The sequence below is a fragment of the Pectinophora gossypiella genome, chromosome Z (genome assembly GCF_024362695.1).
Source record: "Pectinophora gossypiella chromosome Z, ilPecGoss1.1, whole genome shotgun sequence".
Taxonomy (NCBI): domain Eukaryota; kingdom Metazoa; phylum Arthropoda; class Insecta; order Lepidoptera; family Gelechiidae; genus Pectinophora; species Pectinophora gossypiella.
The window spans coordinates 236,998-263,246 of record NC_065433.1 but is presented as its reverse complement, the minus strand read 5'-3'; the positions used below and the strand labels follow the sequence as shown (position 1 = coordinate 263,246).

General features: G+C 41.1%; 5 protein-coding genes across 11 annotated transcripts in view; 3 read left to right on the top strand and 2 right to left on the bottom strand.

The window, feature by feature from the left end:
- Nucleotides 1-3,056, top strand: part of LOC126379941 (uncharacterized) — a 40,049-nt gene extending 36,993 nt beyond the window's left edge. For all 3 annotated transcript variants that reach the window (XM_050028957.1, XM_050028958.1, XM_050028959.1), the window contains exon 9: nt 2,447-3,056. In XM_050028957.1, the coding sequence (XP_049884914.1) occupies nt 2,447-2,559 (113 nt within the window). In that variant the 3' untranslated portion in view covers nt 2,560-3,056. The remainder of the gene's footprint in view (nt 1-2,446) is intronic.
- A 431-nt stretch (nt 3,057-3,487) lies between these two features.
- LOC126379946 (selenoprotein K-like) lies at nt 3,488-6,250 on the bottom strand. Of its 2 annotated transcripts, none has more exons than XM_050028968.1 (4): nt 6,078-6,250; nt 5,749-5,824; nt 5,500-5,570; nt 3,488-4,709 (listed from the first exon to the last, which is right to left on the bottom strand). In XM_050028968.1, the coding sequence occupies exons 1-4, from the start codon at nt 6,094-6,096 to the stop codon at nt 4,468-4,470; spliced, it is 408 nt and encodes a 135-aa protein (XP_049884925.1). In that variant the 5' UTR covers nt 6,097-6,250; the 3' UTR covers nt 3,488-4,467. The 2 variants fall into 2 exon arrangements, with proteins under 2 accessions (XP_049884925.1, XP_049884926.1); XM_050028969.1 differs by having other exon boundaries at nt 5,493-5,570; nt 6,078-6,240.
- Nucleotides 6,251-6,815: 565 nt separating this feature from the next.
- On the top strand, nt 6,816-7,973 carry LOC126379944 (rhythmically expressed gene 2 protein-like). The gene has a single exon (XM_050028966.1). The coding sequence runs from the start codon at nt 7,043-7,045 to the stop codon at nt 7,784-7,786; it is 744 nt and encodes a 247-aa protein (XP_049884923.1). The 5' UTR covers nt 6,816-7,042; the 3' UTR covers nt 7,787-7,973.
- Nucleotides 7,974-10,058: 2,085 nt separating this feature from the next.
- LOC126379943 (alpha-tubulin N-acetyltransferase 1-like) lies at nt 10,059-18,264 on the top strand. 4 transcript variants are annotated; one of them, XM_050028961.1, is made up of 8 exons: nt 10,059-10,316; nt 10,649-10,801; nt 13,332-13,503; nt 13,649-13,803; nt 14,088-14,144; nt 16,312-16,393; nt 16,949-17,004; nt 17,115-18,264. In XM_050028961.1, the coding sequence occupies exons 1-8, from the start codon at nt 10,213-10,215 to the stop codon at nt 17,149-17,151; spliced, it is 816 nt and encodes a 271-aa protein (XP_049884918.1). In that variant the 5' UTR covers nt 10,059-10,212; the 3' UTR covers nt 17,152-18,264. The 4 variants fall into 4 exon arrangements, with proteins under 4 accessions (XP_049884918.1, XP_049884919.1, XP_049884920.1 ...); XM_050028962.1 differs by lacking the exon at nt 14,088-14,144; XM_050028963.1 differs by lacking the exons at nt 16,949-17,004; nt 17,115-18,264 and adding an exon at nt 16,536-16,626.
- A 3,351-nt stretch (nt 18,265-21,615) lies between these two features.
- The window catches only part of LOC126379937 (tyrosine-protein kinase Abl), a 29,076-nt gene continuing 24,442 nt past the window's right edge, over nt 21,616-26,249 (bottom strand). The window contains exons 12-13 of the mRNA XM_050028951.1: nt 24,563-26,247; nt 21,616-24,017 (exon numbers count right to left, since the gene is read on the bottom strand). Of these exons, the coding sequence (XP_049884908.1) occupies nt 24,014-24,017; nt 24,563-26,247 (1,689 nt within the window). The 3' untranslated portion in view covers nt 21,616-24,013. The remainder of the gene's footprint in view (nt 24,018-24,562; nt 26,248-26,249) is intronic.

Here is a 26,249-nt window from a genome sequence, read left to right as displayed (position 1 = left end):
CAAACGTAGGTGCCTGCTTACTTACATTAAAATCGCTCCGTTTCCTGAAGGATCTGTCGCGCGTCTTAGTGCACAATGCTTTTGTAGGAACATAAGCGGATTTATTTTCTTTTCTTATCCGGAGGAGTTTGTGCAACGGCGTATTGTGACGACAAATAGTACCGACATAATGTGAGGGTACCGCCGCAGCCGGTCGGTGCTTGTGGCGGATCAGGCGGCTTAGCCGATTTGTACGGCGTATCGATAGCGATACCATAGCGTCGCGACGTGATGGGGTGGGCAGAGCCACAAGTAATCAAAGACAACTTGCAGCCACTGCTGTTACTGTTAATTACAACTCACACGAATGACACGTCTCACAGATAGGGATCCTCCTCGAGGTCACGCAACAACAAACACTTCACGTGTATGAGGTATCTTTTATTACACTTAAAAGTTTTATTGGTAATTTACCTACTTACACTTTGGACACTAATACTTAAAAACAGAAGTGTGAGGGTAGAGCAGGCGAGTCTACCTAGTACGGTCACGAGCATTAATTATGTATACACTTTGATACCATGTCACATTAACTTTTTTTAACAAATTAAACCGTAAGTCTCACTAAATGTCAAATATGATAGTGCGACGGGGTTCTTAAGTGGGTACATGATATTGCTCATGACTGTACATACGCACCGTTCCGTACGTTGCCTTAGGTTGTCGTTGCGCGATCGAAACGTCATTACATCTTGGCTAACCCCCTCTGTTTGTGTCACTCCGACCTTGGAGGTCACCAGAGGCAACGTGTTTCCTCGTTCTGCGACTTCGATCATTACACTACATGCCCTCCGTGACCGTGCTACACTATCTACCGCTACAGGATAATTGTCAGACCTAGAGTGGTTTTTATACGTAGGTATAGGTAGCTACATAACCATAAAAACACAAGTAATTAGGTATAAGTAATAATCATTATTTTCATATTTTATAGGTATGATACCTACCTATCTAATAGTAATATCGATATAAGTATCAGAGTTGGTATTCGCGGTGGAAATAATTTACTCACTAGGTATATCTATACAATACAACAGCAACTTGGGGCGGCACGGATAAAACTCATCTTAAAAAACTTCAACGTGCGCATGAGCTGTTCCCAAAGTATCGCTCCATAAACCCCGCAGGTATTCGACAACTAAACTTATGGCTGAATGTGAGGTGTTGACAGTGAGACAGCTCTTTGTTCTGCGAATCTTACTCCGTAAACACATGTTACTCCCAATACATCCTACCATACTAAGTCAGAGTGTGCAAGACGCCAGTTCAAGTTCTTAAGCTTGCATCTGTACAACAAAATCAATAAATATCTTGAAATATAGGTACTCGCTTAACTATTATAAAGTTAAAAAAGTGACAAATTGGCTTTTAACACCTTTCCCTTAACACAAAAATCACACATTGCACGGGCATACATCTGCACACTGTCACACACTCACACACAAATGACACACGCCCATATACACAACAAACACACAACACACAATATACACATATAAATGTCACCATTCCTTTTTTCAAGCAACAAGGCATTTCCCATTTACACAATACCTACCTTTAATAAATTAGTTAAAGTGAGTGATTATTGTATTCGATTTCGGATGAAGTCGCTTAAAACGTAACTTTAGATTATTCTCGAAATAGAGAGTAATTTCGGCGACTCGCCAGATTGACTGCAATGATTAACTTTTAATTTTTAATCTTTGTTTTTTTTATTATTATTATTTTTATCACTTTTTTTAAGTTTGTGCTCCAGGGCGGTACACTCAAGTGAAGTAAATGCGTTCGTTCTTTGTACTGTACAATATTTACAATCCCGCCACGTAAACTCCTGACATCCATGACACAGGCATTTGGCCCACTATGGATATCGGCTGTTTAGTTAACTCACGGATGTACAACAACCCCTTGTCTGTAAAGTTCCCTGTATTCTACTGTGCTGTATGTACTTTTAGTTTTTTCAATAAAGTATATTATTATTAATACAATGTAGAATAGGTATCTGCCTACCTCTGCACAGTTACAGTGTTGGATGCGGTTTGTCAAACATAATGAATTAGTAGGTAATGTTTGGAACGATTAATAAAGTGAAATCTGTCTCCATCGATCAATTAGTAGCCATGTTCCCCGGATGATCCTCACTCGTACATGCATGATACATGAGACGCCACTTGTTATTTTATTTATTATTCACGTCACGTACATATATAAGTACCTATATTTACTTCAAACTCTTTCACAAGACCTATACCTATATAAGTAGGTCTATTCCAAAACCAGCGAGCGAGCGAATCAACATTTTTGATATCTATAATGTTAGGTATTAAATACTTACACTAAGTGCAGTGAAAAACTACAATTTATACCTTTGTAGGTATACCTATTTATTATTTGTGGTTGCGTGCAGGTATCTTCGACTTGGAGCAGATGTCGTGGAGCATCTACATCAACCAGCCGAACGCGTCGGAGCCTGTGGCCGTGCTGCCCATCCGGTTCTCCTCTCTCGAGGGCCAACGTTAACTTCTCATATAACACCCGTCCGCCGTTCTCCACTGGTCCTCAAAGTTAATATCAGAACGCTAATGAAATGACGATTCAAGATCTGACTTGCATCACTTGATACTTGTAGAGTGTTGTAGGTATATTTTATAGTACTAATTAGAAGTGTTTAGTAATGAATGACTTTACGAAAGCAATGTGTAGGTACCATAATTTCGACTTTCACTTATTTATACCTACTTACATAAAATCGTGTAATTATTATTATTATAATAGTATTAACCTAAGTTCATTATAAGATGGGGAGGGACTCAACATAGGGACCACTAAAATAATGCTTTTTATGACCAACATTGTAGTTTGATTACTTTCAACCCTTACCTACTTAGTTCCTTTGATTGTGTTTAGTAATTTAATAGGTTAGTAAATTAAATTAATTCATATGCTAAGCTAGGTCGAACCACGTAATATACTGTAACAATGTACCTAGTACCTGAGGAATAAAGGATAAAACTGAACTTTTATTATTTATTTATTTGATTGTGGCGGCGTCTGTCTGACTGATGCACCAACAGTCCACATGCGTAGCATCTCTACTTGGTCTGTGCAGTACACCAAGTAAACTCTCCATCCCATCCCGGAGGGTGCCGTGATTTGTAGGTATAACCCTTACTGCCATCTGTTGTTAGAGATTGGAACTAACAGCTGGCACCATGCATGCGGCATACAGCAGCGAAGGTCCGGACGGAACAATATAGATGGCGCATTGCTCGAGGCCCTTATATACAAAAATGCTTCATACAAACCAACTAATGTTACAAATAGGTACCTACCTATAATATGTACATACATATTATAGGCCAGGTACCTACCTACACGTAATTTACATATAGACTCAATGTTCTTGTTGTTAACGAGTCCTAAAAAAAGGTGTAATGAAAGAGTAATATTATAATTATTATTTTTATTAGTGAATATACGTATAATACCTATAGATATATGGTAATAACAATAATAATGGAACCATATGAGATTGCCCGCGCAGCCTCCTTTGTATCACATCACAATCATTCAGAATTTATGCATGTTACTGTTTCGCGTGTAATAAAATAAGCTAATATACATAATTTACCGCTTCCATGTTCTTGAAGGCTAGATATACTGACTCCCGAGACTAGATTTAATTACCAAAAATTTTATTAATAAAGGAAATAAAGTGAAATTGTTACCTTACCACACATTTATTTTCAACCACGGGCATCCTATAACAAATAGACTCACATTTGCTAAGGAGTTAACTAAAAAAGCGTCCGAACCGTGTTGTAAATAGGTACGTGTACCTACCTACATCATGCAGTATAAGTTCGTCCCATCAAATCAAGATGTTATGGTTGTTCAAATAAGTGCAATATCGGTTGTAGTGTCCTTTAAAGCGCCGCGGACACTTTTACAGAGATTGCTTGTCTATTTGTTACACAAGGTATATGTTTTCAACACTATTATGCATCATCTAAATCATACAACATATACATGTAACATAATAGTATATTATATCAATTTTACTACACAGTAATAATTATTTCTTATCTGCATCATTATATTTACTTTGTTACTTGTTACAATTAGCCGCTGAACAGTAAAATAAGGAAACCTGCTGTACACATATTGTTCACCTAGTAAACAAGTGTCATGTCAGTTTCTATAATGAACTTTATCTTACGATAAAATAAGTTTACAGAATACAATTAACAGCTTAATATAAAATATATAATGCGCCCCACACCACACTATGATGTGAATGAATAAACCAATTATAATTAGAACAACAGGAACATAAATACAATAATATTGTCAGCCAAGTAGATAGGAAGCCTTGCCAGTAAATGAAGTGTTTTAAGACAATTGCTCACACATATTAATACTTTTATGTTACCTATCTATCAATTTATAGCCACATTTGTTACTGTGTCTTGCATTTGTCGAGTATAATATTTGCTGTAGGAGTACAATACGCGTTGGTCTGGGCTGGTGCGTTGGTGGCGCCAGGCGAGCGCTGTGGCAGGTGGCAGTCGCGATGTTACCCGCAGCCGCACCCCCCCATGGGCGGGGGCGAAGGTCCGGAACCCGACGGTCCGAACCCACCGAATTTGCGCGTTGGTGGTTTGGGTGGCCTTTAAGAATAAATAGTTTTACACTATTTTACGGCGCAATTACGAATAATTATCGTTAAGTAGGCACCTACCTAAAATAATAACGCAGAAGTCTTATCAACTGCCACTAGTGACCTCAATTCATATAAAATCAAACTAGTTGTTACTTTATTCATTTAGCACAGTTCAATTTTGTTCTTATTTTAAACTACTAATCAATATTTTCGTAAATATCAGTGTTACTAAAAATTAATCTTTACTAAACTAGTACCTATACCTCCTTATATAATTAACTTTATGGACACCAGTATGTTTCAATAATAATACTTACTTTGATCTTTGATAAGACAGCCATTAACATCTTAGTAGATATGTGCATGTCAACTAATACTTTTAAACCAAGACACACATGAATAATTATAAACTTATACAGAAAGCAATAAACATTGCCCTCTCCACCCTGCTCCACCACTAATATAATAGAGAAACATCATGACGCTGTATACCTCAGCAACTCAACATCCACTTCAAGAGTTTCACACTAATTACACTTGAAAGATGCATGTAAATATATTCACTGTCCATCGGTTATATGAAAACATGTATAGACTATTACAGTATAGTAGCTATATGTCAATTTTGATGCTCTTCCAAGTGTCAAGAAAATTACATCGACATGATAATTATTATGTAGGCGATACACTCACAACCTACAACCAAATACTTGTGGCCACCCCATTAGGGATCCCAGATGTGAGTTAAATATGCAAAACAATAATAAAAATAAATCAATAATAATCTCACCCGCTACCTGGTGGACGGAAGTCACGCACATACTTGTCTCCATGTTTGTTGAAGTTAGGGTTGATCAGGGTCTGGAAGCTGCACAATCTCACATTAAAATTAAATATCCAATTGAAGTCTTAAGACTTGGTATTGACATTGTGTTAACACAATGTGAATACAACAATGTGAATTTTGAATTTTTGAATTCAAAATAATAAACCATAACTATCTTAATGGCCAGTAAATAGCACAATCACAGTACCCAGATACTCACAGCAAGTAGAAGAAGTTGAGTATACCCCAGAACCAACCGAACACACTGAAGGGGGCCTGCTGTACCACCGTGCCATCTGTAAGACATCCAAACATCAACATTCATATGGCATAAAAGGGCATAAACAAGATCTCAGTCAGATAAGCTCTTCTAATTCTAATATGCAAATGCAATAAAATATAAAATATCACACCAGCCTCCTAGAAGAGAGCTTCCGGAAACATCGATAACACAAAAATATGTAAGTACTTGTTTACAAAGACTGACGTGGCTTAACCAAAATACTATAGTTATAAGTGTTAGATAGATACCCAGAAGATTGCACTTACCATCTTTTACATACACCATGTTTTACGACGTTTCACAACTATCTAGAAATTATTTTTTTATGTAAGTAACTTTCACATCAAAAGTACTTAAAATCTATTTACTATATATTTATTTATTTTGGAACGGATTGATTTTTTTTAGTGATTACTGAACTGAATGTCAAATCAAAGAATTTGTGAGTGAATGAATTGAATGAATCATTTTTTGCTTGGAATGAATCATGAATGAATAACCATAACCACTTTTTTTTTCGTTTTACTTAGTTTTCCCAAGGACCAAGTATTTGTCGGTCAATCAATTGTCAAATAAATAGAAGAAAAATATACTATAGGTACTATGACTTTTCGGCGGGAAACGGGAACGGGACAGTTGCTTTCTTCATTGAGTAATCTAAATAATTAATACGAAGTGGTGTTTTGTGGTTAATGATCGCATTAAGTTAGTCGGAAGACATTCGCGAGTGTTATTATACTGGAGTATTCAATAAACAAAGTATAACTGCCTATTTTCGCTTCGTGCCGGGAAGCCGCTTCATAACTCAAAAGTTTATGCGGACTTTTGAGTTAATTCGTTTGGGGTTCGGAGTAGGAGTCTACTCCGAGGGTGGGGGCTTAGGTTTCATTATCATCACCTTTCATCATTTCATTAATCATCAAGAAAAAAAAATACGTCAGACATGGCTGTATGGGCATAGTTCCCTTTGCCTTACCCTTCGGGGAAAACCAAAACAAAAAAAAAACTAAATACTTGGATTACTTGGTCTTTGAGAAAAATTAAAAACTGAGAAGGTAAATAAGTAATTTGTAATGAAAATGTCTTTATTCATATAATATTACATAATTTCTAAAGTATGCTGTGGGTGGAGTGTTATTTAGGTTCATAATTACAATTAATTCTGTAACGGAGGAGTTTATAAAGATATTTAGTTAATTTATGTAACTGAAAATGTAAAACGTACCAAGAAATGAGCTTAAAAGGAATAAAATTAGTCACTTTCGACGCAACTAACACTCTACTGAAGTTTCGAGTACCGCCGTGGCAGCACTACGCAGTCGTCGCTAGAGACCACGGGTTCACCGGCACGGCCGATGACTTGAAGCACCGCCTGTTGGACAGCTACAAAAACACCTGGACCAAATATCCCAATTTCGGCAAGTGCAAAATAAATTGGGATCAATGGTGGACGACAGTAGTGAAGATGACCTTCGATGGACTGCTACCAATGAACACTGACATAGAACACATTGCCAGCAGGCTAATAGAGGAATTCTCTTCAACAAAATGCTGGCGTGCAGTAGACGGCAGTAATAAACTTATTCAGACACTTCAAGATAATGGCTTCATCCTGGGGGTCATCTCTAACTTCGATCCACGCCTTACCATTATACTCAAGAGTGTAAAAATGAATGAAAAATTCGATTTTATTTTAACTTCATATGAAAGTGGTTACAGCAAACCTGATGTAAAAATATTTAAATATGCCTTAGAAATGTGTGAAAAATGTACAGGGAAGATAGTGAAGCCATCAGAGTCACTTCACATTGGGGATGATATTGAGAAGGATTACCATGGGGCGAGGGCTGCCGGCTGGCATGCTCTACTTATATCACAAAATATAAAATCTGAGACACCACCAGCTCTCAATCATGTGTTCAAAAATTTAGAGGAATTAGGAAAAGCAATACAAAATAAAACAATTCATCTATAAACATTTTTATTGCACGTTAAACACAACACTAAAAACAATAAACTGGTTGGTAATTATTTATTTTACAGTTGAAATAGAATTTTGTTTTGGAGATGTAGGTGAATTGTAATAAGTACATTTATTCTATGTTACATTATTATTGTATATTTGTAACAATTCTGTTAATTAAATTAGCTATTTATTGAAACTGAATTATTTAATCTGTGTATAAACTTGTTTATTTTCATTTATTTGGTTCTACATTTGACAGGTTTTTGATGCGTCCCTTTAAGTTTTTTAAAAACCTGTGTTGGGAGGCACCGCTCGTCTTTTTACATAATAGATTATTATTATTATACCTATATAATATAAAAATAAATAGAGCAAAACTAATAGAATAAAGAGACAAAACTAATAAAAGATAAATATTTAACATTAATTCAGCATATTTTCAACTTCTATTTATGACTTTGTAGCCAACAAAGTAAGTACATATATTCTTTTTAGTTCGTTAACAGCATTATAAATACGAGGTATATGTTTATAGTACTGTCTATGAGCAAATGTAGTTTTAGCTTTAGGAAGTATCGCAACAATGCGACTTAGATATAAATACAGAAATTAACTAACAAGTCAAAGTGTACAATTGGACCTCATGCTATAGCCCCGCGGAGGTCCGTGTTGCTCTATGCTACAGCTTCTGATGAAGCTGCTTGCACTATTCCCAGGTTGGACGATACTTGATCAAATATTTTCCTTTTTTGCAATACTTTCTGCGACATACATGGCAAACATATTCATAGGCCTCATTTGTACGTCTGTTTCAGATGATCCATAAAAATTATAGTCGCGAGTTTACTACCTAAAGGCGATAAACTAAACTGCGATGATCTTCAGAGTGAATGTTCACTGCTATGCACATTACAGAAAATATAAATCATCGATACACTATGCCCTTTTTTATGGCTATGCAAGCCAATCCTGGCGGCAAATTCTACCGCACACTCTGCAGGAGAAGCCTTCGCCAGTTGGAATGTTGTCGGCTTAGTGTCGTTTCATTCTCCTACTCGTCGGAGTCTGGAACCAGGTGTCGTCATGAACTTGACATTCATAGAGCACATGCGTTCTCGACCCATTTCGATCATCGGCGAGCTTCTCCCGTGCCACGTGGTCGATACCAAAAGAGCTTATGTCTCTCTTAGCGCAACATTTGAATTGTAGCACCGGTCTCCCTTCCATGCCGTGAGGCTGGGTAGTTAAGCGGTGTCAAGCAAGAACCCTCACATTGGTGACCCTGTCCTTCTATGAGATCTCTAAGATATTTCGGAGACAACGCATTCTTGTTTCGCATACGTGATCCGTGTTTCCGATCCGCGTATTGTTCCTTATTCTATGTATGGCTCCGTACAAGGGTATACTTAGACAAGATGCATGCCTGATAAACAACCATTTTGATCTTCGCATTAAGATGTTTATTGCGCCAGGCTCTCGCACTTAGCCGTCCGAACATGGTGGCCGCCTTGCTGATAGGTACTGATGTTCATCTCCAAGAAGGTCGACCCCAAATAACAAAACTTGTCTACAACTACTAAAGGGAACCAAACACATTAAAAACGTATTAACATACATACACCTGTGGGGACAAGTATTTATATAATACTTGTATACGAATATAAGTAGTGAAATGAGAGACTTATTATACCAGGCTACGTTCATCATCAAATATAATGCTGTACAGAGATGCCTTCGTTTAATCATCTAATTCACGGATAACAGACGTATAAACACATCTTTTATCTTTGTTTTTAGATATAAGTTTAGATATCTAAAAACATGATGTGTTTATGGATGGAGATGTGTTGTGCCTGGATGTAATAACTAGGGTTATCATAAATGATACACAACACATCTCCATCCATTATTATACTGATCAAAGAAAAGCAATAGTAGCAACATCCAAATATCAAGCAACAATTATTTATATTTACGCCTTTACATTGTATTTTTGCTGGTTTAAATTTTTGAATAATTATGTCCCCGAGCAATGAGAAAACAGGTAATTATTGCTTTAAATCTGTATAACGCCATCTATATCGTTTTTGGGGAAAGTAACCTGGAAAGTTCCCCATTCCAATAATATGTCAAATTGGGGTGAAGTTCATAACTTCCTTCTTTTTGAAGTCGGTTAAAAATAGTCTGTAAAGTCGCCGCACTGGCAACACTAGGTGTAAGTCGATTCGATGTGGGATGTGGCGGGCGGAATGAATGAATGATTTTATGCGTCAATTTATTTGTCAGTCAGTCAATTCATTCTTACATACATATAGAATACCTAACAAGTTTGTAACTCTTGCTGACTGTGTTAGTAGAATTTTACAAAATTTTGTATTAAAATAACTGTAATTACTCTTCTTTTGTATTTCCGTGCAAAGGAGTTTGGTTGTACGATGGAGTGGAGCGTGCCCGTAAACGAGATGCTGCGAGATGACATCACCAAAATCACCCACACGTTGGTTCCGCCTGGGTTCCACGGCGACGTTCGCCAAGTCAGGTGCGTCCTCGGGCGCCTGCCCTCTCACTTTCACCTTCTAGTAAGTCTCACTAGCAATAGCAAAATTTATTATTGTCTCAAAACAATATGCACAAAGGCAATGAAAGCCTGGAGAGATATTGACTGTGAATGTGATTTAATTTGGTTAAGTGGCATCGAGAGACATTAAGTTTGTGCTAGATAGCTCTTGCATCTTGTCAGAAAATACATTATTCACTCAGAATTATAATAACTAGAATTATATTCTTAAGATGATTGTCATACTTTATGTCTGAATTACAATGTAGTGAGCCTTAATACTACAAGTGGATTTCTATACTTTGAATGTATAGGGTTGTGCAAGAGAGCCTGTCGCGGACCATCGACGCGCTGGGCGAGCAGTCAGCGCAGGCGCAAGGTCTCAGTAAGGTGATTACAACTGCAGAGAAACTGCGCAACGCTCCCACCCACACCCTGTATTTGTTAAAGGATCCTAAAGCCAAAGGGTGAGTTTCCTTACTATCATTATCTAATCAACAGTCTCACATCAGGTGTCAAAGCGTATACATGACTTACAATTGGGAAATATTTGTTTTTATTTTTGTACTGTTATGTTAATAAGACAGCCGCTGAAAACTTTATAAATAATAAAAACGTAAAAAAAATAATCTGGACATGTAGAATGACAGATGAGGTAGTGTATACCTATGGAGTGGTGAGAGACAGAATAGGAGGAGATTAAAAATGTTCTGGAATGTGATGTGGAAATACTGGCAGTGAAAAGACTCCTGAGAAAGGATGAACAAGGGAAATGGTCTGCTTGGAGCTTTAAAGGAAATATTCCCACCATATCTTCGAGGATAATATATTTGTCGTATGAGTGTGGAACCATATACGTTCCTGGAATTGCAATGGTCAAAGTGCTGGAGGTACAGCCATAGAATAAGGAATAATTCTACTTATAGAATGGCAACTCTCCGCCCCCCCTAGCGCCTGAGCTAGGTTTACTTCAACCTCCCTAGAACACAGTTTACACTTGAATCGTGAAGGCTGCATGTGGACTGTTGTTTTTTATTTATTGGTTTAGTTTATATGTACGAATTTTGAAATTGGACGCCGATGTTCTTTCATCTGATTCGAATATTTAATCTTACAGTAACTGCCCGCGCTGGGTACGCCCGCGCGGCGCCTATTAATGTTTGTCTTTCATGGTGATTGTTCATCAAAACATGCTAATAATTTGCAATAAAATTAATCCTAGGCTAAGTGCTTAGTGTAAAAATAAAGTGAATGCACTTAATTAGTTCAGTGATTTTTTAAATCAGGTCTAAAGCCTTTATTTATATTGTGAACCTTCATTGTTCAAAATTTCTTGGTTGTGATTTGTGTGGTAAATAAATATTAACTGATTGTTATAAAAGCATCTTTCGTAGGTAGTACTACCTACCTAAGCAAGTAATAACGGTGAAATTAGGTAAACGGTAATGTCAATGTGTAGCGTTTGTGTAAAACGAGGTTTTGTATGAAGGGTTTTAAGTAAAATTTCATTAGTTTAAAATACAGTCCGAGTCGCAGTATAACCCGACCGCGTTACGAAGCACCACGCGCTAATATACGTAATGAGACGATGCGTACTTTCATAATTTAACACGATTGGACGATTCTATTGAATGTATATACCGCTGTGTACGAATGTATAGCTAAACAAGCGCCAAGTTTTCGCCGCATTTTTGTATCGCTGTATCTATGGTAGTGGTAAATTAATGGGTTTTTCACTCTCATTGTGTGAATTCCTTTGGCAACGTAGAAGTCAATTGATGGTTGGCAGAGCCACTATCATGTAAGGCTATTAGTTATATTATGTGGTTGACCAATCCTTTGCCTAAGGGATAGGTACACGAAAGCACCTATTAGGCTGGCATTATCACTCAGGGAGTTGAACCCCACCCTCGTTAAAAAATAGAAAAAAAATCTTGCAATTGCGAAATAGTTTTAAGTTATACCTGCCATTTTCTTAGCCGGCGAAAATGAGAGGGACGGGTATAATTTTCTATCAGGTGAATTGTTTTGCAAATGCGAATACTGAAGTGTAAATTACAAATTGATATTGAATTGGCTGCAGTATTAACTAATTTATTATTGGCGAACAATTTATTAATTATTATGTTCATTTTTAACAAACATAATTATTAATAAATTAGTTTACTTTCATCACTGGCTTATATTAATTCTTATCTTATGCATATATACCTAAGAACTCATCACACTTATTTCCCATTGACGTAGGAGAGACCACGGAATTCCACGTACTGACTGCGAACCAGACATTTGCTACTTTAAACATTTATATAACCTATTATAGAGAGTTTGTTGCGTACCTACCTTGTAATTAAGTTGCAAGTTATACATAACTTGCATATCGTACTACATACGTTGATGATACCTGTGCTTGTAATGTTTTATGAGTAAGCATATCAATCTATTATTTCATTTTAGTTCAGTGATGTGCGAGTGAACATTTGTAATTACTTAGATCATCTTGCCACTGTTATTATGTATTGTTTATAATGAAAATAAAGTATCTTTAACCCTAAGATCAACCAAGATCGTCAGATGTTTTCGTTTCGGGATGCTCCGGTGAGCATAAGTAGCACATAATAAATCGCTTCACCCTCAAACAACTGGGTGGTTAAAAAGGCCACATCAAAGCAATTCACCTAAAAAAGCATTATTGCAATTTGGCATTTGTTTGTATTGCGCATTTAATGTAATATGCGCAAATGTCAAATTGCAATATTGCTTTCTTAGATGAATTGCTTTGTTATTAACAATGGCACACATAACTCTTTTATTTCGTTTAAACCAGATTTTCACTAAGGTGATAATATACCCTACGTATATGATATGGCTCGTATTAGCGCACTCGGTCCGAGAGTATAGTGATCATGTAAAGATTTTTCCAACTTAGGGGGTTTGTAGGTGGGTTTTATAAATTAAGAAGCAATAGGAAGTAAAGGAGCGGGGGTGTGGTTGCAGGGGGCGCGGCGAGGCGATCGGGCTGCTGAAGGTAGGGCGCAAGCACCTGTTCCTGTTCGACGAGCGCGACACGGTGCGCGAGGTGGAGCCCTTGTGCGTGCTCGACTTCTACGTGCGCGCAGACCGCCAGCGGCACGGCCACGGCCGCCGCCTCTTCGACCACATGCTGCAGGTACCAGTCCCATGAATAACTTGTAGCCGGCCGGGATCATCAGCTGAATGTCCCATTAGAACGATATGGGCTGAATCCGCGTCCAATGATAAGCGTATGATAGTATGAGTTTGGAGCGATGGGTGATAGTTCCTGTCCCGTGCAGGAGGAGGGCGTGCGCGCGGAGCAGCTGGCGGTGGATGGGCCCTCGGCCAAGATGGAGCAGTTCCTGCGCAAGAACTACGGCGTGGAGCGGCTGCTGCGCCAGAACAACAACTTCGCTGTCGCGCCGCAGTTCTTCGCCACCAGCAACGATGTCAGGTGACCACACATATTCGGAATGCGCTACACATGTTAGGTCACAGTAACTGTGCACAGAGTGTGTCTGTGTGTCTCGCTTGTCCGCTCCCTGACAATAATCTTCAGGAGAGCAGGCTACGCGCCATTTCGCACTATGCGACGCGAATGTGCGGCTCACGAGCTTTACGCAAACAGCCGCAGACAGATGTTATGCACCATAATGTTCCTAACATAATTTATTACCTTAACATATGTCCTGGTTATCCACACAGGGTCGGCTTATCTAACCTGAAGTTATTTTACAGAAGTGATTCCCGTCTATCTGGCCTTACAACGCAAAGGAAAAACCAGGCCAATTACAGGTTAGGTTACATCTTCGAAAATATTTTACCTCATACATGTGTGTTTCCTCACATTGTTGTTATCTTCTAGCGTTATTGTACCCGTGGTATCAATATAATATGATCCGTACAAGAGGTCGATAACAAATTCAACCTCAGCAATGTAAGTCCCAACCCGGGAGTCGCACGTGCAATGTTCATAGTTGAAGACTCATTCGAGCTACGTGGCTCCCATCTAACATTAAAACTAATAATACAACTTAAAACAGATCCTGGAAGCGAACAAGACACGTTTTGAGTTAGTTGCCCCTTGGCACAAGGTTAGTCTTTCCATTATTTTAAAATAATTATGTATTTGTTGAGTCTTGACATTTGCATATCCTCTGGTAATTAGTAGGGCAGGTTATGGCGACTACTTGATAGTTAGACTTTTAGGCTACGTTGTACACATTGCATTAGAAATTGTAGTATTTTTGTATATACACTTCTCATCAAAAAAATCGAAACACCTTGCAAGTTTACGTTTTGTCAGGATTATCAGAAAAATGTGTACATTTAGGAATAAATGTTAAATGTCGTTTAATAGTGAGTAATATGAGCTTATCAAATCTTAATGTTAATGTTCTAAATTTAAATGAATTTTTCATAGGTTTCGTATTTTGTTAAATGAGTCATTTTTATTCCGTATGGAGTATAAAGGAAATGGATAAAACAACACACGTAAATGAAAAAAAAGCTAAAAAACGTTTATTTAATAACTTGTATTCCCTCCCCGAGCTCTAATTACTGCTTCCATACGGTTCTTCATCGATCGGATGAGAGTCACGATCAGATGCTGTGGTATATTGTCCCATTCCTCTTGGATTGCATCTTGCAGCTGGCTAAGTGTTTCTGGGGCAGGATCTCTTGCTCGAATTCGTCTCTTTAATTCATTCCACAGATGTTCAATGGGATTCATGTCCGGGCTTCTTGCTGACCATTCCATAATAGAGATATCGACTTCGTTAAGATAATCTCGTACGACGCCCGCGGTGTGAGCCCTAGCATTGTCGTGCATGAATATGAAGCCGTTGCCAATAAAATGTGCATAGGGCATCACATGAGGCTCGAGACACTCTTCGACGTACCGATGACAGTTTAGTGCAGGCAGACGTGGCCCAGACACGAAAGCAAGCTCTGTCTTACCGTCGGCGCTGATTCCTCCCCAAACCGTCCACGAACCGCCACCATAGCTGACCTTTTCTTCAATGCAGCATTGTGCATAGCGTTCTCCGTCTCTTCTGTAGACCTTGTTTCTTCCGTCGTTACCATACAGCATAATTTTACACTCATCAGAAAAGAGAACTTTGCTCCACTGTAGGTATGACCAATTTAGGTGCTCACGTGCAAAGTTAAGGCGCGCTCTTCGATGGTCTGCAGTTAATTTCGGCCCATTTGCTGGCTTATGCGGTACCAGTCCACGATCCTTCAACCTTCTTCTAATTGTAGAGTCACTTACAGCCACCCTTCGTACAACACGAAGCCGCTGCTGCAGTTGAAAAGCGTTAAGGCGTCGATTTCTTAAAGAAGTTGTTACAATAAATCGATCATCTCGCTCAGAAGTGACCCGATTCCTGCCAGATCCTGAACGGCGCGTGAACAAACCAGTCTCCCGATAACGTTTATAGACTCTATGAACAGATGACTGACTGATGACAGGCTTAGATGCAGTCTTGCAGCCACAACACGCTGACTAAGGCCAGAATCCAGCAATGCCACAACTTGGGCGGCTTCTGTGGGCGAAGTATCCATACGTTTTAGAAAAAAAACCTTTTTTCAGACGTCCCAAAGTCACAGTATTGAAATAAAAAACAAAAAGTTTAAGGATAGGCGCCAATTTTTAGTTTTTAAACGCTAAATGTACTCCAACCCTAAACACACATTTGTCTCAAAACAGTGATTCATTTCGTTTATAAGATAAACAAATGAAATTCTAATTTTGAATTTAGAATTTTCGCTTATTACTGTAATGGCCAAACTGCCAGCTATACATTTATGTATTTTTTTTCATCGTATGAATTCTTTTTTGTGTTAAATTCGGACAGAAACAATGAAAACGGAAGTGTTTCGATTTTTTTGATGAGAAGTGTAATATAGAGGAGAGTGGCAGCCAGTGTGTGCCGTAGTAAGTGAGGTGCGTGTGTTGCAGCTTGTCGGGGCGCAGCACGCCGGCCGCCGCGCCCGCCGTGGGCCGCTTCGCCGCGCACAAGCCGCCCTCAGCCATCGCCACGGTAACTGTCACCCTCACACACGCACCACCACACCCACGGCCACTTCCCACACATAATAATAATTAGTAATAATAACATAGACAAAGTGTAAATACCTACATATTTTAACTGTACGCGCGCACTTACACGGGTTGTGTTACAGCTGTTACGTTGGCCGTGACCGCCGCCTCTTCCCGCCCTGCACCCCTCCCGCACTTGCCCGCATCCCCTTCTGCCTATACTCACAACTACGGGTTGGTCTTGATCAAATACATAATTTGGACCGCCATTAAATTAGCCGCGCTGTCGCAAGCCTGAACATCCTGCCAAATGAAGCAATTTTCCATAAATAATTATTTTGTTACTCGTTGGCGTTTTCAATGTACCGTAGCAGTAACCTCAGAATGCCGTCCACGTGTGTGGCGACGTGGTAAATGAGCCAATACGAAATTCATAATACATTATTATATTGTGGTTTATTAATCTCGTAGCCACATTAACGTTTTGTTTTATCTTTGGCATGTGTCTGGTACCCCTCCACCTTATATTTCATTTTCACCTTGAACGTGTGCGCAGGTGATCCACGGCGGCGGCGGGTACTTCCCGGAGGTGAGCGCGGGCACAGCCAGCAGGTATGAGCGCGTACACTCCACTCATGCACCACATATACTTACTTTTCGTTGCTGTTAAGTTTGCTTTGTTCAACGTAGATTTATTTTTGTTTGGTTTCGGTTGCTTCCAGCCGCCCGCGGCTCGAGCGCGCCATGAACTCGCATTGACGCTGCCGGCGCCGGCGCCTCGCCCGGACCCTTCACATACACTAGTTGTAGTTTATATGTAACATACTCACATAGCTCATAAGAAATCATTGTCTCTGTTTAGTATCTCGCATCAGTTAATGCGCGGGGGCATGTGTCAGCGTGAAAATTTACAAGTTTAAGGAACGAAGGCAAAATAGAAAATGTAATGGTAGGTAGGTGTGAGGACACAAATAAAAAAGTTAGAAGGAAAGAGGAAAACTATGGTGCTAAAATGACTATTGATAGAAAGAGAATAGTTATTTGCTATAATTAAACAATGTAGCATTGCAATTTTAATGTTTACCTATTTACACAAATACCTATATTGAAAATATATTGTGTGCTATTCATACAAGTACTTATATAATGATAAGTAGTACGTAAATTGTGTAGTAGGCCGCAAGTAGCGGGCCGGCCCCCGCCGCCGCTTCACACGCGTACTTTAGCTACTAAATTTTTAATAATCTAAAATAATTTAATGATGCACTGTGATAGTATTATTTTTGTTATAGATTTTAATTTTACTTACAATTTGTTAATTTATTTTCTATGTTTAGTTGTTGCTTCTTTTCACTGTGCCCATGGATATATGCGTGTAGTGAGAGTCGTGTGGGGCCCCGGGGCGCGCCCGCGCTGTGTGAATGTTCTGCTCTTGATGGTAATATGCCTACACCGCGATACTCTCCCTCACTGCACCGTACGTGCCGCATCCACCCACCGCGCCGCGTCACTACCACCGCTCATCAGCACTGCCGTGGAACACGTCTTACTCAAGATTTAAAATCAATAAAATATTTCTGTTTCTAAGTGCTTGTGAGTGGTGCGGTGTGCGCACGCGTGCGGGTCGCGAGGGAGCTAGCCGCGTAACATAACACATTCCAGTGTGAATGTCGGCCGGTGCTGCCCCCGGGGTCTATCCGGACATGATTGTGTTGACGATGTTGATGTCAACTTTTGGACCAATATTTTGTTAACTGTAACGGGAAAATATCTGAATTATCTCTTATAATTATCTGCAGTTGTTTTTATGAAGACCAAAGCAATAAAAGAACTTATCAATATTGGATAGTAAGTTTATTTAGTTTCTACAAATGCAGCATTTTACTTAGTACCACCTGCTTATTCAAACTTGTGAACATGTCACATTATAGTTGTACCAATTGTCGATAAAAGGACTATCGATAAATTCGAAAATTCATTTGGGGAAATAAGGTTAAAATATGTCTTTATTTAGTAGAGCATTTAGACGGGAGAAGGTAAACCAAAAGAAAAATGAAAAAGGAAAGGAAAAACTGTACATTTCAGCATTTTTTAAAAGGAAGTCGTTTCAACCTAGATTCAGTCTAGCGCGCAGGCCGACTGCAACTAGTTTTATAGAATTACCTGTCCCGGGGATAACGTATAGAGTCGCAGTGTCGCTCTATGGTTAAGTACAACATTGGTAGAGTCTGGGCCTTATTCCGCATTTTAATTTGTTATATGTATTATAATATCGTCTGAGAGTGGGCCTATTTTTTGCAATAGTAGTGTGACCCGTGTCTAGTTGATATATAGATATCTATATGAGTAAATCGTGGGGTTTTCAGTTGTCGTGTTGAATAATATTCCTGTAAAAACAACACTAGGTGGATACAGGTTGAATAGATAAAATAAACAGAAACCTCACTTTGAATTGATTGTATAACGAATAACTAAGGGATTCTTCACGAGCGGCGAGCCCAGAACCGCAGCCGGTGTCGGTGGACGCGATCGAGGAGCACGCGGCCGCGTCCCCGGCGCCGCCCGGGATGCCCGCCGCCGCCGCCGCCGCCTCCCCGGCCGAGCCCAGCCCCGAGCGGCCGCGCTCGCTCCGTGTGGAGCCGTGCAGCGCCGCGCCCACGCCTGCGCTGTCGCCGGCGGGCTCCACGCTGTCGCGCCGCGACTCGCAGCTCACAGACCGCGGCTACTTCGATGTCAAGTTCTACCACAATAAGCTTTGGTGAAGTGGCGTCCACGATGCCGCACCCGCATTCTTATTATCATTCTTTTTTATCGATATATTTTCTATTAAATGCCTGCGTATTATCTATTAAATTCTGCTAACACTATGTTACAAAATGGTGATATGATAGATAAGCTACTTAAAAAGAATGGTTAACTTAAAAAAAACCTATGATTATTTGTTTTTGGTAAACTTTACAAATGCGTAACTCTTTATAAAAACCAAATATCTACATTTATTTTATTGGGGACATTTCCATTTCATAATCGTAAGCCAACGGTCCTCAGACCGTTAAGCAAAAACTTTTTCTGTAAGTAGTCCTTAATTTAGGTAGTATGATGCACCAAACTGTAATCCCATTTCGTTTAGTTTGCATAAGTATATATATATGAAAAAAATAAAGATTTATAAAATCCAAATATAAACCTAGGTAACGGTTATAGTTTTGGTGTTATTGTCTATCTTATTCACTCACACATTTACATTTGGATTTGGACACACCTGTCGAGCTGCCTTGATGATCACAGTTCATACTATGAACTTCATAGAACTTCATAGTATCGGCATGGGATAGATTGGAGACTAAGCGTAGACAAAGTTTCAGCATTTATAAAATGCAGACGATCTGGGGACCGCTGGTCGTAGAATATTGCTCCATGTACGTAGGTATTTTATACATAGAACAAATCCACTAGCGATGGGGGCAGCAGCAGTTACGCGTTTGAGTACATTTGTTGGCGAGTAGGTGCAGTTTATTTGCCTTGTTGCGAGGCGCCACAAGCTGGTACTGCCAGTCAAATGTGTACGTACCTGTTGGCGGCTACTATGTGTGCACCGGGGCGCCGCACGTATGAACGAAGCTCCGAGTCTTTTTGAGCAATGTGTAGTGTTCCTCAAAGCATTTACATAAATAATGCATTCCATTCAACATATTGTTTTATTTAAACTTCGTCTGTAATCAAGGTAGGTAACCCTACATTAATTTCTAAAATTGTATTGAAACAGGTGTATCAACAATGAATCCAACAGGAGTGGATGATAGCTCACCTAAGTATCCAAAACTAATTTAATAAAGAGAAAATATCCTTGAGGTCGCCAAGATTGTACATATTTTTTCATTTTTGAGATATTTTCTAGTGGCTTCAATTGACGTCATGTATTGCATAATTTTTTTTGGACAATCATTCTTACATAGAAAATTAGTTTTATACAATGAAGTGAGCCATCTTCCACTATTGTTTGATCTATTATTTACGGACCACACCTATAAGTACAGGATATGTCGTGGGCCGATCTGGGCAGAACAAGAAGTACCGGCATTTCGTGATATAATTATCTCATGATCTGCCCAATTTAACGAGGTTCCTGGCGTTGTTTGCAATATTTATGAGACAGAAACTGTATAGGCGTCTCAAGTCTGTAGGGTGACCACAGCATCAGCAAATAAAACGTAATGCCGGCATCATGATTTGCCCTTTTCCCAGTAAGTAGTCTTACCAGTCGAACTACTGGGCCTTTCCAGGCTATATTCCTAATAAAATATAGATTTTCACATTTAACGTGATAATTACCTATTCATTAAATTAGAAGGATAAACGAAGGCAAATCCGTACTGACTTACTGACAGTTAGTTTCCCTTCGGGGCAAAACTTTGTTCTACCAATCCCCTCCGGACACTAGGATCCCATGACTTCGCTCCCATGGGATCCAAAAATAATTTTTTCGCCTCTTGGCTCCCATGGTATCCTCAGATACCATGACTCCTCTCCCATGGGATCCAAAAATATTTTTTTCGCCTCTTGGCTCCCATGGTATTCTCAGATACCATGACTCCGCTCCCAAAATACTGTTGTGTGGTAATGCAACTGAAGTCTGTGACGGGCTTTAAACCAGAGATGTTATGGATATGAAATTTCGGATACGGATTTAAGAATGATTATTATACCGGATACGGTTACGGATAATAATTTCGGATTATCCGTTAGTTTCGGATAATTTCGGTTACGGATATTATTTTTAGGAATTTCAAAAGTAAAATACAAATAGGTAATAAAAAAGTGGTTTTATTCCTGCCGGCGCCAAGTTCCTAGTTCTTAGGCCAGCGGCCAGCCAATCAAAACAACTTGTCATAACGTGACTCAAGCTCCGCCCGCGCCCCTATTCGATATTATCCGAAACTTATATTTCGGATTCGGTTACGGATGATTTTTATATCGGATAGTTACGGAGCTCCCTAACTTCCCTGCTTTAAAGTAACAGAAATGTGAGGCGTCGGGCGAGTCAGCTCTACGGTCGGGTAGCGGTTACGTGTGAAGTAGGTATTATAGGTAAATACACTCATCCAAATATGACCACATATGACGGTTCCCGCACGATTCCGAAACTACTGCAGAAAAAAGCCTAAGTATATTATTTAAAATAAATACTTGGTTTTCATCTATATGTGAAAATAAAATATCGTCTTAATGAAAAACATTTTAATTCCATACAATTGGACATGAGCTGAATGCATTTTTTTCTATCTTTGGATTTTATTACATACTTATTTATTATAAATATGGGATGCAAAGCGTCCAAAATGTAAGCGAAAGATTTTACCAACAACGTGGTGGAGCACGCCGGCGCGGCGGCGCGGGAATCGGTGCACCTGCACTGACTGATACATGAAGGAAGGAAGGGTGAAGCAAGCAAGTGTGGCGCAGACTATCTCCCGCGGCTGCCCGCTCCGCAGTCACCGCGCGCGGCTCGTCCACACAACGCATACAACAAACTATGGCATCAACTCAAAAACTGCAAGAGTTTACACTAAATGCAATAAGGAAATACATCATTATTCCAAAATATTACGAAAATAGCATTTTAAAATAAATGTCTAGTAAGTTTTATTTTTAGTAGACACATTAGAGTGAGATGGAAAGAGAGATACTTTAGACATTCCTGTAAGTACCTACTATATTTACTTATAGAAATTGTATAAACATGATTTCCTTAACATGAAATGTGAACCATTATAAAAGCTTATACGTAATAACTTACAATAAGGCAAAAAATATGACAACAAAAATACTGTCTTCCGGTTTATTTTTTGGGCAATGATGATTTCACATTATATTAGGTTTGCCCTTGAAGTTTTCAAGCGGATCAAGCACCGAGGCGGAGTAATACACCGTCGCGTCCGCGGGTGGGCTCGTTGGCTCGATATTGTGTAAAGTTTAGTTTTTCTAACATACGCATCACAAAGTGTCCTATTGAACAGTTTCGTCGTCTGTGATCTAATATTTTTCGTTCATTGTTGACGATACCCGGCGGCCCGGGGGCGAGGTGGATGAAAGTTGTCTGTTGTTTTCCAAGCACTGAGGCGAGTATACATTTATTATAATTTCTTAAAGTCTACTCGCCCGAATGGTTTTGTGAGACTGGGCCAATTTACTACGAACAACGACAGAAATGAAAATTTGTCCTAAAATTAAATAAATAAATCACATTTTTAATGTAGGAAAGATTTACGGATGGTATTGTCTACGAAATTTTAGTATACGAATATACACACCAAAAGTTAACAGAACCTTTTTGGCAACTGCTCCCCTGAGGCTACCGTTAACAATGTACGTCATTTTTTAATATATGTCTTGATCCACAATCCACAACAACAATTAAATGCAGTCAATGAGCAGGGGAGCCGCGCGGGGGCGTCACCGCCACTGTCTGCGCACGCGCGAGCGCGCCCTGCCGGCGCCGCCTCACCAGCGTTACTCAACATTACACAGAGGGCGCACACTCCATCTATATAACGTAAGTGTAATATGCTTTTGAAATAATGCAGTAGTGACGCCAAAGATGCTTGGTATGTGTCGCCAGCGTGAGGCGGCACGGCGTGGCGCGGGCCCGTGTTTGCTCTCGGATAAATTCGATCCAACCAGACGGCTGCCGGGCGCCGCCTCCTTTCGCAGTACAAAACTCTTAATCGTACAATAGATACAAAATAGGTAATTTTAAAGATAGTACGCGAATCTATTACAGAACTTACGTATTTATTTAGTCTTACAACGAAATACATTTAGTATAATAAAGACTAGCATACATCAGTGTTATACTTAAATACTTTTAATAAAATGGTTTCTTATCTATTCAATTGTCATCGAACGTACAGTAATATGTATATCATTTCCATAAAATACTTAAGAGGTATAATTCTGTTCGATTACTTAAAAATATAGAAAGGAAATATTGAGCATAATTATACGAAATTCTACAAGCCGTATCACAGTACGCTAACTTAAATATAAAGTCACGTCGAGTAGGTATAGTGCCCGACACGACGCGGAAACCGGCGCACGCGCCTCCACTGTGCCCGTCGCAGCCCCGCAGCCTGCAGCCTCATACGTGCGCACAACAACTCACACATGCACAGGAATGATAACGAAAAATTGATAAACTCATTACTAGCAAGCTTAGGTTCTGAATGTATAGTACTACACTACATTTCGTAGCTAGCATGAAGTGGGTCACAAGTGGGCGCGCCTGCGCCGGGCCTGTCTCGCTGAGTGAACTAATAATAAGTGGTCAAAGTAAATGCTAATCAAGGCCAGTACACGGCACACCGACGCGAGGCGGCGGGGTGCGGCGCGGCCGGGGACTGTACACGTATTTGGCACTCAAAATAAACGCTAAGTTATTTAAACATTGGGTTACTTGGAATTGGAATAATGCGATATTATAATTACGGGAAGAGTCAAAATATACGATATTGATTTCATTTGTCGCATCCTCACTCGATTTTGTGACTAAAGGAGTGTTAATTATGTTATCATCGACGTCCATGCGGGTAGGGTGTCGAGACACGACGCGGCCGTGGGCTGTTTACCTGCGAAAGTTATACATTTTATGAAGAGAAATGCAGCAGTTTCTGCAATTGAATTAATATAGCCGCCGAAGTTTAGGCTGGCAGCTAATTCAAATTCAAATATATCAGTAGGTAACATAGTTACACTTTGAATCGTCAATTTTTACATAACGAACGTCTCATCCGCCTAAAACTACTGCAGCTTTTCACAACCTGTATAGCCGGGGAAAAGAAGCTGCAAGAAAAACCTCGGCACAGGGCCCTAGACGTTCTTTAAACAAAAAAAAGTAAACATAAAATATTGGGATACAATTGAGTAATTTAGCTGCCTAATATCAGTTCTCAGACAGTTAAATCATTCATTCTTCTAAATAATCACTAACTTTATAATAAACTTTTTTGTAAAGTTTTTGTTTAACTACTGTCTTAAAACAGTTAATCTAAATCCAAAATATACGATCATACATATTCCCTATTGCCTAAGTTTGGTTTACACTAGGTCTGCATAGGACTGTAAATGTGAACTACAAGTAGTGATGGTGCGATGCAAGTAAGGTTGTAGCTACCTGTGCACGATGTCTGCGAGGTCTCGGAGCGCCTGGTCAAGCGAGGCGGGGTCGTGCGGGCGCGCGGAGGATGCGAGCGCACGCGCCTCGGCCTCGAGGCGGCGGGCGGCGGCGCGCAGCTGCACGCGGCGCTGCGGCGGCACGCCTGCTCCGCCCGCCGCGCCTGCGCACTGCGCGCCCAGCCGCGCCAGCCGCTCCGACGTCTGCAGCCGCCACAGCGAGCCGCGCCCCGCGCCGCCACCTGCCCCGCCGCCGCCCACCGCGCCCGCGCACCACTCCAGCGAAGAGCGCAGCGCCGCTAGCGCCTCTTCCTCGTCGGCGTCGTCGGCGCCAGCGCCGGCCGGCAGCGGCGTGGCGTAGATGCCGCCCTTGCCGAGCGGCTTGGTTTTGACCTGCGGCTTGTTGGGCACGGCGGGCTTTTCCTCTCGCCGACAGTTGAGGCTGCTGCTGCGCGCCACTCCCCCCGCGCCGCCCCCGCCGCCGCGCTCCTCCGGCGATGTCTCCGCGCTCTCTTCACTGCGCGGTTTCAATTTAGGACTGAGACGTTCGTCGCTTTCCTTATTTTCCCATAATTTTTTAAGACTGCTGATGCTGCCTGTACTTCGTCTTTTATCTTCATCATCTCCTGCACTGGTGTCTAACGAGCCGCTCTCTGATTGTTTTCTATCAGAGTCATCACTTTTTGAATCCTTCTTTAAAAATTTTTCATCGGGCGAAGTATTTTCTTTCTTAGTAGTTCCGTTAGTGGCGGGCGTGTTACTGTCGACCTTTCGTAATCGAGATTTGAAATCGATAATCGTTTGAGCCGCATCCTCTTCTTTAGGATTGTTGATTTTGTTTGTGTCTACTTTTTTAAGTTGTGCCTTATAATCGGCGGGCGCAGGTGCGCCGGCGTGCGGGTCGCGGTCGTCGAGGCGGGTGCGCGCGCCGCGGCGCGGGGCGGGCCGCGCCTCCGGGGGCGACGCCACCGCCCCGCCGCTGCGCCGCGGCTCCAAGTTGAGGCTCTCCGACAGCTCGCTCACGAGCCGCGTCACGGGGTCGCGGTCACGGTCGCGCTCTGCAAGTGACGATCCACTTTCCATGAGTTCGAACACAGCGGGGGGTGAATCCCGCAATTTGTGCTTCTTATCGGCGCGCTCCTTAATTTCTGCTACTAACTTCAATTCGAGCATTTCTTTCATCGCTCTTTTGGCGGGTTTGTCGGCGTGTTCGGGCGGCGGCGGCGGCGCGTGGTGGTGGTCGGGGGGGGCGGCGGCGATGTCGCGGTCGGGGGGCGGCGGCGGCGGTGGCTGTGCGTCATCGGGTGGGGGGGGCAGGTCGGGCGGCGGCGGGGGGAACTCGAGCTCGGCAGGGCGCGGGCGGGGGCGCGCTGGGCTGCCCGTAAATGAACGCAACGGGGGCGCGGCGCGGGCGGCGCGGGGGGACGCGGGCGCCGGCGCCGTTACACCGCCCGACGAGTTGGAGCGGATCATGTGCGGCTGCGCGCGCGCCGTGCGCGGCGATAGCGAGCGCGCCTCGTCCGCCGCGGAGCCGGCGCCCGCCGGCGGTGCGCCGGCCGGCCCGCCGCCGCCACTCTGCCGCAGCGACTCCAGGTACGCGCCGATGCGCGCTCCCTTTGGTAATGTGCCGTAGCGATTGATGGCACGTTTCACGTTCTGAACTTCCAAAGCCGCGACTTGCACGCCCT